The sequence below is a fragment of the Salmo salar genome, chromosome ssa18, assembly GCF_905237065.1.
Source record: "Salmo salar chromosome ssa18, Ssal_v3.1, whole genome shotgun sequence".
Classification (NCBI taxonomy): Eukaryota; Metazoa; Chordata; class Actinopteri; order Salmoniformes; family Salmonidae; genus Salmo; species Salmo salar.
In genome coordinates this window covers 83,967,622-83,982,207 of record NC_059459.1, presented here as the reverse complement: position 1 = coordinate 83,982,207, position 14,586 = coordinate 83,967,622, and the positions used below count along the sequence as shown (strand labels likewise).

General features: G+C 40.2%; 1 protein-coding gene across 1 annotated transcript; it reads right to left on the bottom strand.

Annotated features, from left to right (window-relative positions):
- Positions 1-1,734: 1,734 nt before the first annotated feature.
- Positions 1,735-9,809, bottom strand: LOC123728679 (endonuclease domain-containing 1 protein). Its single transcript, XM_045700627.1, has 3 exons — positions 9,059-9,809; positions 8,208-8,817; positions 1,735-1,928 (listed from the first exon to the last, which is right to left on the bottom strand). The coding sequence occupies exons 1-3, from the start codon at positions 9,071-9,073 to the stop codon at positions 1,735-1,737; spliced, it is 819 nt and encodes a 272-aa protein (XP_045556583.1). The 5' UTR covers positions 9,074-9,809.
- Between the last annotated feature and the right edge of the window lie 4,777 nt (positions 9,810-14,586).

Genomic DNA, 14,586 nt, shown 5'->3' with positions numbered 1-14,586 from the left:
TAAATACACATATCAGAGGGTACTGTGGTAGTATAAATACACATATCAGAGGGTTGGGTACTATGGTAGTATAAATACACATATCAGAGGGTACTGTGGTAGTATAAATACACATATCAGAGGGTACTGTGGTAGTATAAATACACATTTCTGTTGTATAATAATGAATATCAGTAAACATTGTAACCAACAGGTAAAGGTTAATATGGAGAATGTGGCTATTGGCTGAGCAGGCAACTATCAGGAGAAGGAAGGGCAGGTGGAATGTTTTTGAACCAAAATACCTTATAAATGTTTTGTTTGTGATATTGAAATTCTAAAACTGATGTTATAAACATTTATTTAGTAAAAGTCAAGGAGGGGGTCGGGGAAATGACTTCCACAATGTCAGAGTTAGGGTCGATTTTAAATTCCTCAAACACGTCTGTGATTCTTGAAGAATACAGCTGTCTCATAGCCATGTCTCCTACTCCCCCCCCCTTCTCTATCCTCTGTTCACTTGTAACTTTTGTGAGGGTGGAGACTTCACTAACAGGAAGTCAGTTTTCATTATTGGAAACCAGAAGATATTAATAATGGATGTTTCATTTACTGGTGTTGTTTATGTTGGTGTATTGTGGTCTGACCTCTGCTGAGTTTATTTCAGAAACTGAAGTAGTTCACAGTAAGAGTTGACACAAGGCTGTGTATGTAGCATTAGAAAATGTGGTTCCTAACAACACTGTGGTCAGAGCAGCACTGGACTGATTAACACCTCAGACTCAGCAGCTGTAGATTCTTCAGTTGAGGAGGCCTTTTCTCATTACATACATTATATACATTTAAGTCATATAGCAGACGCTCTTATCCAGAGCGACTTACAAATTGGTGCATTCACCTTATGATATCCAGTGGAACAACCACTTTACAATAGTACATCTATATATTTTAAGGGGGGGTTAGAAGGATTACTATATCCTATCCCAGGTATTCCTTAAAGAGGTGGGGTTTCAAGTTACAAATAACACGGAAAAACATACACATAATAGAACAATTGGTTAGGAGACCGTAAAATGGTGGCCATCTCCTCCGGCGCCAACAGTGTGTGTGTGTGTGTGTGTGTGTGTGTGTGTGTGTGTGTGTGGCAGGCTTTCAATGATGGCAAAAAAACATTTGAGAGTTCGCTGATCCTGGTGCTAGAAGGGGGTATGTTGAATGTTTGAAAGAGTACGGGACAATAAAAGCAGGGTTGGAGGAGAGGACCACTGCTGTTCTGGGCCCCTACCGTACCTCCTCCTCTTCCTCCTCCCAGTCTGGTATCTATAGTAGACCCAGGACCCCTACTGTACCTCCTCCTCCTCCTCCTCCTCCTCCCAGTCTGTTATCTACAGTAGACCCAGGACCCCTACTGTACCTCCTCCTCCTCCCAGTCTGTTATCTACAGTAGACCCAGGACCCCTACTGTACCTCCTCCTCTTCCTCCTCCCAGTCTGTTATCTACAGTAGACCCAGGACCCCTACCGTACCTCCTCCTCCTCCCAGTCTGTTATCTACAGTAGACCCAGGACCCCTACCGTACCTCCTCCTCCTCCTCCTCCGTCTGTTATCTACAGTAGACCCAGTACCCCTACTGTACCTCCTCCTCTTCCTGCTCCCAGTCTGTTATCTACAGTAGACCCAGGACCCCTACCGTACCTCCTCCTCCTCCTCCTCCTCCCAGTCTGTTATCTACAGTAGACAGCTAGCGGTTAGCGGTTAGCTCCAGTCCTCCAGGACAGGGAGGAAGTGCAGGTCGGTGCTACCCAGGTAGAGTCTCCCCTGGTGGGTGAACACGTCGCTGACGGCCCAGGTCAGGCTGCCTGTAGGGTCATGGAGACTCCCCACCACCTCCCCTTCGCCGTCCAACTCCAACACCAGGAGTGTTGAATTCTCAGTCAGAGTAGAGGAGACTGGGGAACAAACTAACACTTTTAGACTTTAGTTTATTATGCAAATATTATTTAAGTTAGATTAATCATATTTTTATACAAACAACATATCTCAGCTACCATAACACACTAAGTATGTTCCCAGGACATACCAGTCATTTACAATTCAACCAAGTGGATGATATTAAATGTTATAATTGACCCAGTAGGTGAATGTTCCACAGGTCAATAATTTAACAAAAAGACAGGAGGCAAGAATATTTACTTTAGGGCCTCAAAACACTTTTTCTTCAATAAAACTAAAAGTAATCAATGGACTTAAACAAAACCTCTTGGGCATGTAGAGAAACTAACCAACCATTATCACATTGAATAAGAGCTTTATACCTGGTTTCTACCTGGACTTATTTATCTGTTACAACTGACCCTTTGTTACTTTGTTCCCCAGTCTACCCTACCTTCATGGATAATATTTAAACTGACTGCTTCACTTAAGTATAACATTTTTTACTTCTGGTGGTAAACTGTCACGGCTGTCAGAAGGAATGGACCAAAATGCAGCGTCTGTTTCGTTCCACATATTTATTTGATCGTGAAAAAACGAAATGCAAATAACAAAGTCAACTTAATGACAAAAACTACAAACGGTGACGCAGGAGGAACAAACACACTCACAAAATATAATCACCCACAAAACAGGACGCAAAAATCCCTACTTAAATATGATCTCTAATCAGAGGCAATGAGGATCAGCTGCCTCCAATTAGAGATCAACCCCAACATAGAAATATAAAAAAACAGAACTTAAACATAGAAATATAAAACATAGAAAACCCCAAAACACCCCCTGTCATGCCCTGACCAACTCTACTATAGACAATGTCATCTTACTTGGGTCAGGACGTGACATAAACAGCTGAAGCAGGTCACACTATTTTACTTCATGTAAAATTACCTTTCTAGTTGTGATTTTAAAGGTGTGGACATTTATTTGCTAATTGTTTACATCAAATTTTCCTTGAATGTTGGTTTGTATAACCTATACAGTGGTTCCCAAACTTTCTATTGTCCCGTACCCCTTCAAACATTCATGATTGTAAGCCTGTCACACACACACACTATACGATACATTTATTAAACATAAGAATGAGTGTGAGTTTTTGTCACAACCCGGCTCGTGGGAAGTGACAAAGAGCTCTTATAGGACCAGAGCACAAATAATAATATAATAATAATCTAGCTCTTTATTTAACTTTCTGACATATAAAACCTTATTCGTTCATCAAAAATTGAGAATAATTCCCCACAGGTTAATGAGAAGGGTGTGCTTGAAAGGATGCACATAACTCTGCAATGTTGGGTTGTATTGGAGAGTCTCAGTCTGAAATCATTTTCCTCACACAGTCTGTGTTTGCAGAAGAGGATGTCTTCCTTAATTGACCCCCATAAATGTAACAGACATACACCAGGATCTGTGCCAGGCACGCCATGTCTGCTGACTCATCCAGCTGTAACTCATATAATTCACTGGCTTGTATGTGAAGCAGTAATTGTTTCAAAACATCTCCTGACATGTCGCTGATGCGTCGTGTTGTTTGATGAAGGCATTGTCTGTGATGTTTTTTAAAAATAATAAACAAAATAATAATAATTTGACATTGTGTTGTTATTTTGCTGAACACTAGATGGTTTCATTTTGTTCAGACGAGTAAAACCTCTCCCAAATGTACAGCCCCGTACAGCCCCGTTGGAAACTATAAATGGACTGTTTAAAAATGTAAAGAAAAAAAAAGTTATCACATTTTTATTTGACGTTCTCCCGACGGCATTCAGCGTACCCCTGGGGGTTCATTTGGGAATTCCTGCTGTAGACTATTCAATTCCTGCTGTAGTCTATCCAATTCCTGCTGTAGGCTATCCAATTCCTGCTGTAGGCTATCCAATTCCTGCTGTAGGCTATCCAATTCCTGCTGTAGGCTATACAATTCCTGCTGTAGGCTATCCAATTCCTGCTAATATACTGGTCCAACAGTATGTTTCAGGTGATTATAGGTAAACCAATCCCTCCTAATATACTGGTCCAACAGTATGTTTCAGGTGATTATAGGTAAACCAATCCCTCCTAATATACTGGTTCAACAGGTGATTATAGGTAAACCAATCCCTCCTAATATACTGGTCCAACAGGTGATTACAGGTAAACCAATCCCTCCTAATATACTGGTCCAACAGTATGTTTCAGGTGATTATAGGTAAACCAATCCCTCCTAATATACTGGTTCAACAGGTGATTATAGGTAAACCAATCCCTCCTAATATACTGGTCCAACAGGTGATTACAGGTAAACCAATCCCTCCTAATATACTGGTCCAACAGTATGTTTCAGGTGATTATAGGTAAACCAATCCCTCCTAATATACTGGTCCAACAGTATGTTTCAGGTGATTACAGGTAAACCAATCCCTCCTAATATACTGGTCCAACAGGTGATTATAGGTAAACCAATCCCTCCTAATATACTGGTCCAACAGGTGATTATAGGTAAACCAATCCCTCCTAATATACTGGTTCAACAGGTGATTATAGGTAAACCAATCCCTCCTAATATACTGGTCCAACAGTATGTTTCAGGTGATTATAGGTAAACCAATCCCTCCTAATATACTGGTTCAACAGGTGATTATAGGTAAACCAATCCCTCCTAATATACTGGTCCAACAGTATGTTTCAGGTGATTATAGGTAAACCAATCCCTCCTAATATACTGGTCCAACAGGTGATTATAGGTAAACCAATCCCTCCTAATATACTGGTTCAACAGGTGATTATAGGTAAACCAATCCCTCCTAATATACTGGTCCAACAGGTGATTACAGGTAAACCAATCCCTCCTAATATACTGGTCCAACAGTATGTTTCAGGTGATTATAGGTAAACCAATCCCTCCTAATATACTGGTCCAACAGTATGTTTCAGGTGATTACAGGTAAACCAATCCCTCCTAATATACTGGTCCAACAGGTGATTATAGGTAAACCAATCCCTCCTAATATACTGGTCCAACAGGTGATTATAGGTAAACCAATCCCTCCTAATATACTGGTTCAACAGGTGATTATAGGTAAACCAATCCCTCCTAATATACTGGTCCAACAGTATGTTTCAGGTGATTATAGGTAAACCAATCCCTCCTAATATACTGGTTCAACAGGTGATTATAGGTAAACCAATCCCTCCTAATATACTGGTCCAACAGTATGTTTCAGGTGATTATAGGTAAACCAATCCCTCCTAATATACTGGTCCAACAGGTGATTATAGGTAAACCAATCCCTCCTATTATACTGGTCCAACAGTATGTTTCAGGTGATTATAGGTAAACCAATCCCTCCTAATATACTGGTCCAACAGTATGTTTCAGGTGATTATAGGTAAACCAATCCCTCCTAATATACTGGTCCAACAGTATGTTTCAGGTGATTATAGGTAAACCAATCCCTCCTAATATACTGGTCCAACAGTATGTTTCAGGTGATTATAGGTAAACCAATCCCTCCTAATATACTGGTCCAACAGTATGTTTCAGGTGATTATAGGTAAACCAATCCCTCCTAATATACTGGTCCAACAGTATGTTTCAGGTGATTATAGGTAAACCAATCCCTCCTAATATACTGGTCCAACAGGTGATTATAGGTAAACCAATCCCTCCTAATATACTGGTCCAACAGTATGTTTCAGGTGATTATAGGTAAACCAATCCCTCCTAATATACTGGTTCAACAGGTGATTATAGGTAAACCAATCCCTCCTAATATACTGGTCCAACAGTATGTTTCAGGTGATTATAGGTAAACCAATCCCTCCTAATATACTGGTCCAACAGTATGTTTCAGGTGATTATAGGTAAACCAATCCCTCCTAATATACTGGTCCAACAGGTGATTATAGGTAAACCAATCCCTCCTAATATACTGGTTCAACAGGTGATTACAGGTAAACCAATCCCTCCTAATATACTGGTTCAACAGGTGATTATAGGTAAACCAATCCCTCCTAATATACTGGTCCAACAGTATGTTTCAGGTGATTATAGGTAAACCAATCCCTCCTAATATACTGGTCCAACAGTATGTTTCAGGGGATTATAGGTAAACCAATCCCTCCTAATATACTGGTCCAACAGTATGTTTCAGGTGATTATAGGTAAACCAATCCCTCCTAATATACTGGTCCAACAGTATGTTTCAGGTGATTATAGGTAAACCAATCCCTCCTAATATACTGGTCCAGCAGGTGATTATAGGTAAACCAATCCCTCCTAATATACTGGTCCAACAGGTGATTATAGGTAAACCAATCCCTCCTAATATACTGGTTCAACAGGTGATTATAGGTAAACCAATCCCTCCTAATATACTGGTCCAACAGTATGTTTCAGGTGATTATAGGTAAACCAATCCCTCCTAATATACTGGTCCAACAGTATGTTTCAGGTGATTATAGGTAAACCAATCCCTCCTAATATACTGGTCCAACAGTATGTTTCAGGTGATTATAGGTAAACCAATCCCTACTATAGGAGACACTACTGTGCTCCCATTGATCAATGTTAACCGGTTAGATTCATTATTATAGGGAATAAATAGATCTGCCAAATTGAACACCAACATTTTGTGGCTGATGAGGACAAGAGATCTCTCACCATTATTAAGGCTCGGCTGGACAACAGACAGTCCTTCACAGAGATCTCTCACCATTAAGGCTCAGCTGGAAAACACTGTCCTTCACAGAGATGTTTTTAATAAGGTCTCTTACCTTCTTTAAGTTGTGGCCAGAGTGATGTCTGAGTCCATCTGGGTCACGGCACCAAATGTTGTAGAAAATTAGATCCAAAGATGAAGGCAGAGACTTTTTAATTGTATAGAAAGATCTTTAATCAAGCAGCTGCAGGGGAGATTATTCTGATTTCACAGGGAAGAACTCCCCTGAGTAAATGGATCCATGTCCCTTATATAGTGAGAGGTGATAATACAATCAGATTGTTACACAACAGTTATTTATACCGGCAACAGTTATTTATACCGGCAACAGTTATTTATACCGGCAACAGTTATTTATACCGGCAACAGTTATTTATACCGGCAACAGTTATTTATACCGGCAACAGTTATTTATACCAGCAACAGTTATTTATACCAGCAACAGTTATTTATACTAGCAACAGTTATTTATACCAGCAACAGTTATTTATACCAGCAACAGTTATTTATACCAGCAACAGTTATTTATACCAGCAACAGTTCCAGAACACAATGGCCTTGTGTTTAGGTACAGACATACCAGGACTCTATGGAAGGCATGACATCACAGTCCAACACAGAACATATCCATTGAGAAGTTACAACAATTCAACACTAATTCTGCCACCACACTAGTTCCCACTCAAATGTGAGGGGCTGATGCTCAATGGCTAAGACTCAAATTGCTAGGGGGGTGAAATGTAGGGAAACAGTAATTCTGCTGATAGATTCTACATGTATGAACGACACATTGATACATCCAGCCCAAAGTGGGAGGTTTAAAAATATACTTTCTTAGTCACCAAAGTAACAGAGCTTGTCTTTAACCTTTATAACCCTTAAACTTGTTTAATTATAACCATTATAACCCTTATAACCCTTATAACCCTGGATAATAACCCTTATTATTTAACCCTTATAACCCTGGATAATAACCCTTATAACCCTGGATAATAACCCTTATTACTTAACCCTTATAACCCTTGTAACGTAGGGGATGTGTTCTCAATAGTTGTGTGAATTACCACTGGACAAAACTCATCACTTTTCATCACAGGCACAATCACAATCATCCTCATCATCACATTCCCCTGTTGCTTTCACCATCTTTATGCTCGGCTCCCCGCTCCTCTCTCCGCCCCTCTTTTCCCCTGTCTCATCCTGTTCTACTCTCTCTCTGTTCCTCCCTGCCTCATCCTGTTCTACTCTCTCTCTGTTCCTCCCTGTCTCATCCTGTTCTACTCTCTCTGTTCCTCCCTGTCTCATCCTGTTCTACTCTCTCTGTTCCTCCCTGTCTCATCCTGTTCTACTCTCTCTCTGTTCCTCCCTGCCTCATCCTGTTCTACTCTCTCTCTGTTCCTCCCTGTCTCATCCTGTTCTACTCTCTCTGTTCCTCCCTGTCTCATCCTGTTCTACTCTCTCTGTTCCTCCCTGTTCTACTCTCTCTCTGTTCCTCCCTGTCTCATCCTGTTCTACTCTCTCTCTGTTCCTCCCCTGTCTCATCCTGTTCTACTCTCTCTCTGTTCCTCCCTGTCTCGTCCTCTAATACACTCAGAATAACGGTTCTTGGACATTTTTTTGCGAACACATTGACTTTGTCATTGTAGAAGTTCTTCAACTTGCGTTCGAGTGCTCCCAAGGTTATCGGTTTCAATGTTTTCCCCTTGGAGTCCGGTACGTTCTTACTCCAGTGTGCTTGGGCCACCCACTGTTTCAGGTTGTTGTTGTAACAGCAGTAGGCTGTCCACATGAGATCTGGGATGTTCACTCGGTTGTTCAGTGTGTTGTTGTTACTGGGAACTGCTCCAGTCACCACATAGGCTTTTATCTTGTTGTTGTTATCCGTACAGTTCTCCACAATATATTTTCTGACTCTGCACTCCATTCTCTTCCAACTGCGTCGGTTGAAGGATCTTGCCTGGGGAACGGCGTTCGTCAGGGTGAAAGTGGAGTTCTTGGTAGCATTATAAGGCGCATACGAACATGGGAAAAGGTGACCTCTGTCCATATTCATGTTGTTTTTGTAGTAGTCCGCGTTCATAGCCTGGTGTTTAAAACTTCTATGTTCACTCTGCTTCATTTCACCTCGGTCCTTTATATTTTCGAGCTGCAGAAACAGTCATACAGCATTTAACAATCCCGACTTAAGCTGAAAGTGGTTGCAACACATTCGTGTCTCAAAGATACTGTATGTCTATAGCACTAAACAAATACACATGTTGAATGAATAGAGATTAGAACTACCTGGGGCTCTATCATCCAGGACTGACTTGGTAACATAACTGTCTGTGATATATACCAGTAAACAAATACACATGTTATGTTATATGACAAAACATTAGTCCTACCTGGGGCTCAATCATCCAGGGATCATCTTCACCAGGGTTGATGTGGTCTGGGGTCTGTAGGAGGACCAGTGAAGGTGTAGGCTGAGAACACAGGGATCCTGTTGGTCGTGTCGTAGAGAGTTGCAAACCTGTAGATGTTGCTGAACAACTGGCAAATCAGCTTGTAGTGGTTCTGGACTGTCCCACCAACCAAAATACCTGGGAGATTTGGAGTTGTCCCATCCAGGAAGAAATTCTGGCACTGTTCAACAACACTGAAGATCTCCACTACATGAGAGAGAGCAGGAGGAAGGAGAGAGAGAAGGAGGAGAGTAGAGAGATGATTCAATACCCCCATCGTCACCTGAAGACTGAACACCACAGAGACAAAGATGAAGTTACAGAGACCAGTTGGTAGACTGGAGACTGTTGAGCTGAGTCAGGACAGACTGCTTTAAATAGTTATTACAGAGACCAGTTGGTAGACTGGAGACTGCTGAGCTGAGTCAGGACAGACTGCTTTAAATAGTTATTACAGAGACCAGTTGGTAGACTGGAGACTGCTGAGCTGAGTCAGGACAGACTGCTTTAAATAGTTATTACAGAGACCAGTTGGTAGACTGGAGACTGCTGAGCTGAGTCAGGACTGGCTGCTTTAAATAGTTATTACAGAGACCAGTTGGTAGACTGGAGACTGCTGAGCTGAGTCAGGACAGACTGCTTTAAATAGGTTTTCAGAGACTCCTCCTTCAGATGTCAAGTCAGAAAGGGTTGATTTGCATAAAACCCTCTGTATGTTTCCATGGAAACTGCTGTAACTAATAACATGTGACTCACCTCCTGTAGTTTCTAACAGGTATGGACCCAGAACTGAATCACACAATATTACAGTTCTGGGTTAATGAGATTAGACTGCTCTAAATAGTGACTGCATCCACACTTTGGTTCTGGTAGAAAAACCTTTTAGGATAAAAACATGACTTTACTCAGCATAGAGTCTGTCAGAAGATACATATCACACTATTACAACAGAGGGACTGTTCTGGAATTACGGTTGCTGAGTTCACATTCATTAATATCCCACAAGGCTTAGCGACTCTGACTCAGCAACTCAAAGAAGTAACACTTGCATTTTCCCTTGACCAGCAAGTCAACATATTTAGTATGATGTCTCAAAGAATTAACATACATTACAGATATGTTTACAACTGAATGAAATGGAGGAAGATGTGTACAACTGAATGAAATGGAGGAAGATGTTTACAACTGAATGAAACGGAGGAAGATGTGTCCAACTGAATGAAATGGAGGAAGATGTTTACAACTGAATGAAATGGAGGAAGATGTTTACAACTGAATGAAATGGAGGAAGATGTTTACAACTGAATGAAATGGAGGAAGATGTTTACAACTGAATGAAATGGAGGAAGATGTGTCCAACTGAATGAAATGGAGGAAGATGTGTCCAACTGAATGAAATGGAGGAAGATGTTTACAACTGAATGAAATGGAGGAAGATGTTTACAACTGAATGAAATGGAGGAAGATGTGTCCAACTGAATGAAATGGAGGAAGATGTGTCCAACTGAATGAAATGGAGGAAGATGTGTCCAACTGAATGAAATGGAGGAAGATGTGTTCAACTGAATGAAATGGAGGAAGATGTTTACAACTGAATGAAATGGAGGAAGATGTGTCCAACTGAATGAAATGGAGGAAGATGTGTTCAACTGAATGAAATGGAGGAAGATGTGTTCAACTGAATGAAATGGAGGAAGATGTTTACAACTGAATGAAATGGAGGAAGATGTTTACAACTGAATGAAATGGAGGAAGATGTGTCCAACTGAATGAAATGGAGGAAGATGTGTCCAACTGAATGAAATGGAGGAAGATGTGTCCAACTGAATGAAATGGAGGAAGATGTGTCCAACTGAATGAAATGGATGAAGATGTGTCCAACTGAATGAAATGGAGGAAGATGTGTACAACTGAATGAAATGGAGGAAGATGTGTACAACTGAATGAAATGGATGAAGATGTTTACAACTTGGTGTATTCTGTAGTCTGATCACTGCTGAGTTTATTTCCAGTAACTGAAGTAGTTCACAGTAAGAGTTGACACAAGGCTGTGTATGTAGCATTAGAAAATGTGGTTCCTAACAACACTGTGGTCAGAGCAGCACTGGACTGATTAACACCTCAGACTCAGCAGCTGTAGATTCTTCAGTTGAGGAGGCCTTTTCTCAGTCAGAGTAGAGGAGACTGGGGAACAAACTAACACTTTTAGACTTTAGTTTATTATGAAAATATTATTTAAGTTAGATTCATCATATTTTTATACAAACAACATATCTCAGATACCATTACACACTAAGTATATTCCCAGGACATACCAGTCATTTACAATTCAACCAAGTGGAGGATATTAAATGTTCTAATTGACCCAGTAGGTGAATGTTCCACAGGTCAATAATTTAACAAAAAGACAGGAGGATAGAATATTTACTTTAGGACCTCAAAACCTTTTTTCTTCTTCAATAAAACTACAAGTCATCAATGGATTTAAACAAAACCTCTTAGCAGTGTTGCTACTGAATGTTGGCTTGTATGATGTATGATATACTATGAATACATTTCTTATTTCATGAAACTACAGGAATCCTTTGTTTCAGGGAAACATTATATTTGTTCAACATGCGTGTGGGGAGGAGTTCCCCTTTCTGTCCAATGAGGTCATTTCTGGACAATATTTCAGCAAGTAAAATGATGGTTCTACTTTAGAATGTGGAACACAGCCAATAGGGAGGTTTGATTGTTACACATTCTAAATAGTTCCACCTGTTCCACATACAGAGGAGTTTATCCAACCCTCCTTGTCCAGTCTGACCACTAATTATACCAGACAGGACTCATCTTCATTCAGAGGAGTTTATCCAACCCTCCTTGTCCAGTCTGACCACTAATTATACCAGACAGGACTCATCTTCATACAGAGGAGTTTATCCAACCCTCCTTGTCCAGTCTGACCACTAATTATACCAGACAGAACTCATCTTCATACAGAGGAGTTTATCCAACCCTCCTTGTCCAGTCTGACCACTAATTATACCAGACAGGACTCATCTTCATACAGAGGAGTTTATCCAACCCTCCTTGTCCAGTCTGACCACTAATTATACCAGACAGGACTCATCTTCATTCAGAGGAGTTTATCCAACCCTCCTTGTCCAGTCTGACCACTAATTATACCAGACAGAACTCATCTTCATACAGAGGAGTTTATCCAACCCCTCCTTGTCCAGTCTGACCACTAATTATACCAGACAGGACTCATCTTCATACAGAGGAGTTTATCCAACCCTCCTTGTCCAGTCTTGACCACTAATTTTACCAGACAGGACTCATCTCCCAGATATTATCACATAATATATAATAATCTAGTTAGAAAAGATGCCACTGGGTGAACATTGAGGTATTGATAGATTATGAGAGAAGAAAATATTAAATTACCATTTCTAAGCTGCTCATTTATTATGGAAAAACTCACCCCAGCACATTCTGAGGCAGGCCTTGGAGACAGGAAGGACATCACCCTCTTCTGGTCTTCACCCCACCAGGGAAAGGACAGTGATGAACTGGGAGCTCTGTAGGCAGCTCCTGGTTGGGTACTGTGGTAGTATAAATACACATATCAGAGGGTACTGTGGTAGTATTAATACACATATCAGAGGGTACTGCGGTAGTATAAATACACACATCAGAGGGTACTGCGGTAGTATAAATACACATATCAGAGGGTACTGTGGTAGTATAAATACACATATCAGAGGGTACTGTGGTAGTATAAATACACATATCAGAGGGTACTGTGGTAGTATAAATACACATATCAGAGGGTACTGTGGTAGTATTAATACACATATCAGAGGGTACTGTGGTAGTATTAATACACATATCAGAGGGTACTGCGGTAGTATAAATACACATATCAGAGGGTACTGTGGTAGTATAAATACACATATCAGAGCGTACTGTGGTAGTATAAATACACATATCAGAGGGTACTGTGGTAGTATTAATACACATATCAGAGGGTACTGTGGTAGTATAAATACACACATCAGAGGGTACTGTGGTAGTATAAATACACATATCAGAGGGTACTGTGGTAGTATAAATACACATATCAGAGGGTTGGGTACTATGGTAGTATAAATACACATATCAGAGGGTACTGTGGTAGTATAAATACACATATCAGAGGGTACTGTGGTAGTATAAATACACATTTCTGTTGTATAATAATGAATATCAGTAAACATTGTAACCAACAGGTAAAGGTTAATATGGAGAATGTGGCTATTGGCTGAGCAGGCAACTATCAGGAGAAGGAAGGGCAGGTGGAATGTTTTTGAACCAAAATACCTTCTAAATGTTTTGTTTGTGACTTTGAAATTCTAACACTGATGTTATAAACATTTATTTAGTAAAAGTCAAGGAGGGGGTCGGGGAAATGACTTCCACAATGACAGAGTTAGGGTCGATTTTAAATTCCTCAAACACTTCTGTGATTCTTGAAGAATACAGCTGTCTCATAACCATGTCTCCTACTCCCCCCCTCCTTCTCTATCCTCTGTTAACTTGTAACTTTGTGAGGCTCGAGACTTCACTAACAGGAACTCAGTTTTCATTATTGGAAACCAGAAGATATTAATAATGGATGTTTCATTTACTGGTGGTGTTTATGTTGATGTATTGTGGTCTGACCTCTGCTGAGTTTATTTTCAGAAACTGAAGTAGTTCACAGTAAGAGTTGACACAAGGCTGTGTATGTAGCATTAGAAAATGTGGTTCCTAACAACACTGTGGTCAGAGCAGCACTGGACTGATTAACACCTCAGACTCAGCAGCTGTAGATTCTTCAGTTGAGGAGGCCTTTTCTCAGTCAGAGTAGAGGAGACTGGGGAACAAACCAACACTTTTACACTTTAGTTAATTATGAAAATATTATTTAAGTTAGATTCATCATATTGTTATACAAATAACATATCTCAGCTACCATTACACACTAAGTATGTTCCCAGGACATACCAGTCATTTACAATTCAACCAAGTGGAGGATATTAAATGTTATAATTGACCCAGTAGGTGAATGTTCCACAGGACAATAATTTAACAAAAAGACAGGAGGATAGAATATTTACTTTAGGACCTCAAAACCTTTTTTTCTTCTTCAATAAAACTACAAGTCATCAATGGATTTAAACAAAACCTCTTAGCAGTGTTGCTACTGAATGTTGGCTTGTATGATGTATAATATACTATGAATACATTTCTTATTTCATGAAACTACAGGAATCCTTTGTTTCAGGGAAACATTATATTTGTTCAACATGCGTGTGGGGAGGAGTTCCCCTTTCTGTCCAATGAGGTCATTTCTGGACAATATTTCAGCAAGTAAAATGATGGTTCTACTTTAGAATGTGGAACACAGCCAATAGGGGAGGTTTGATTGTTACACATTCTAAATAGTTCCACCTGTTCCA

Excerpts from the sequence above, each read along its gene's own strand:
- LOC123728679 (XM_045700627.1), bottom strand. Across the intron at positions 1,929-8,207 it reads GAGAGTAGAACAGGATGAGA|TCTCCTCTACTCTGACTGAG; the intron begins CAGGGGAGGAAC and ends TTTGTTCCCCAG.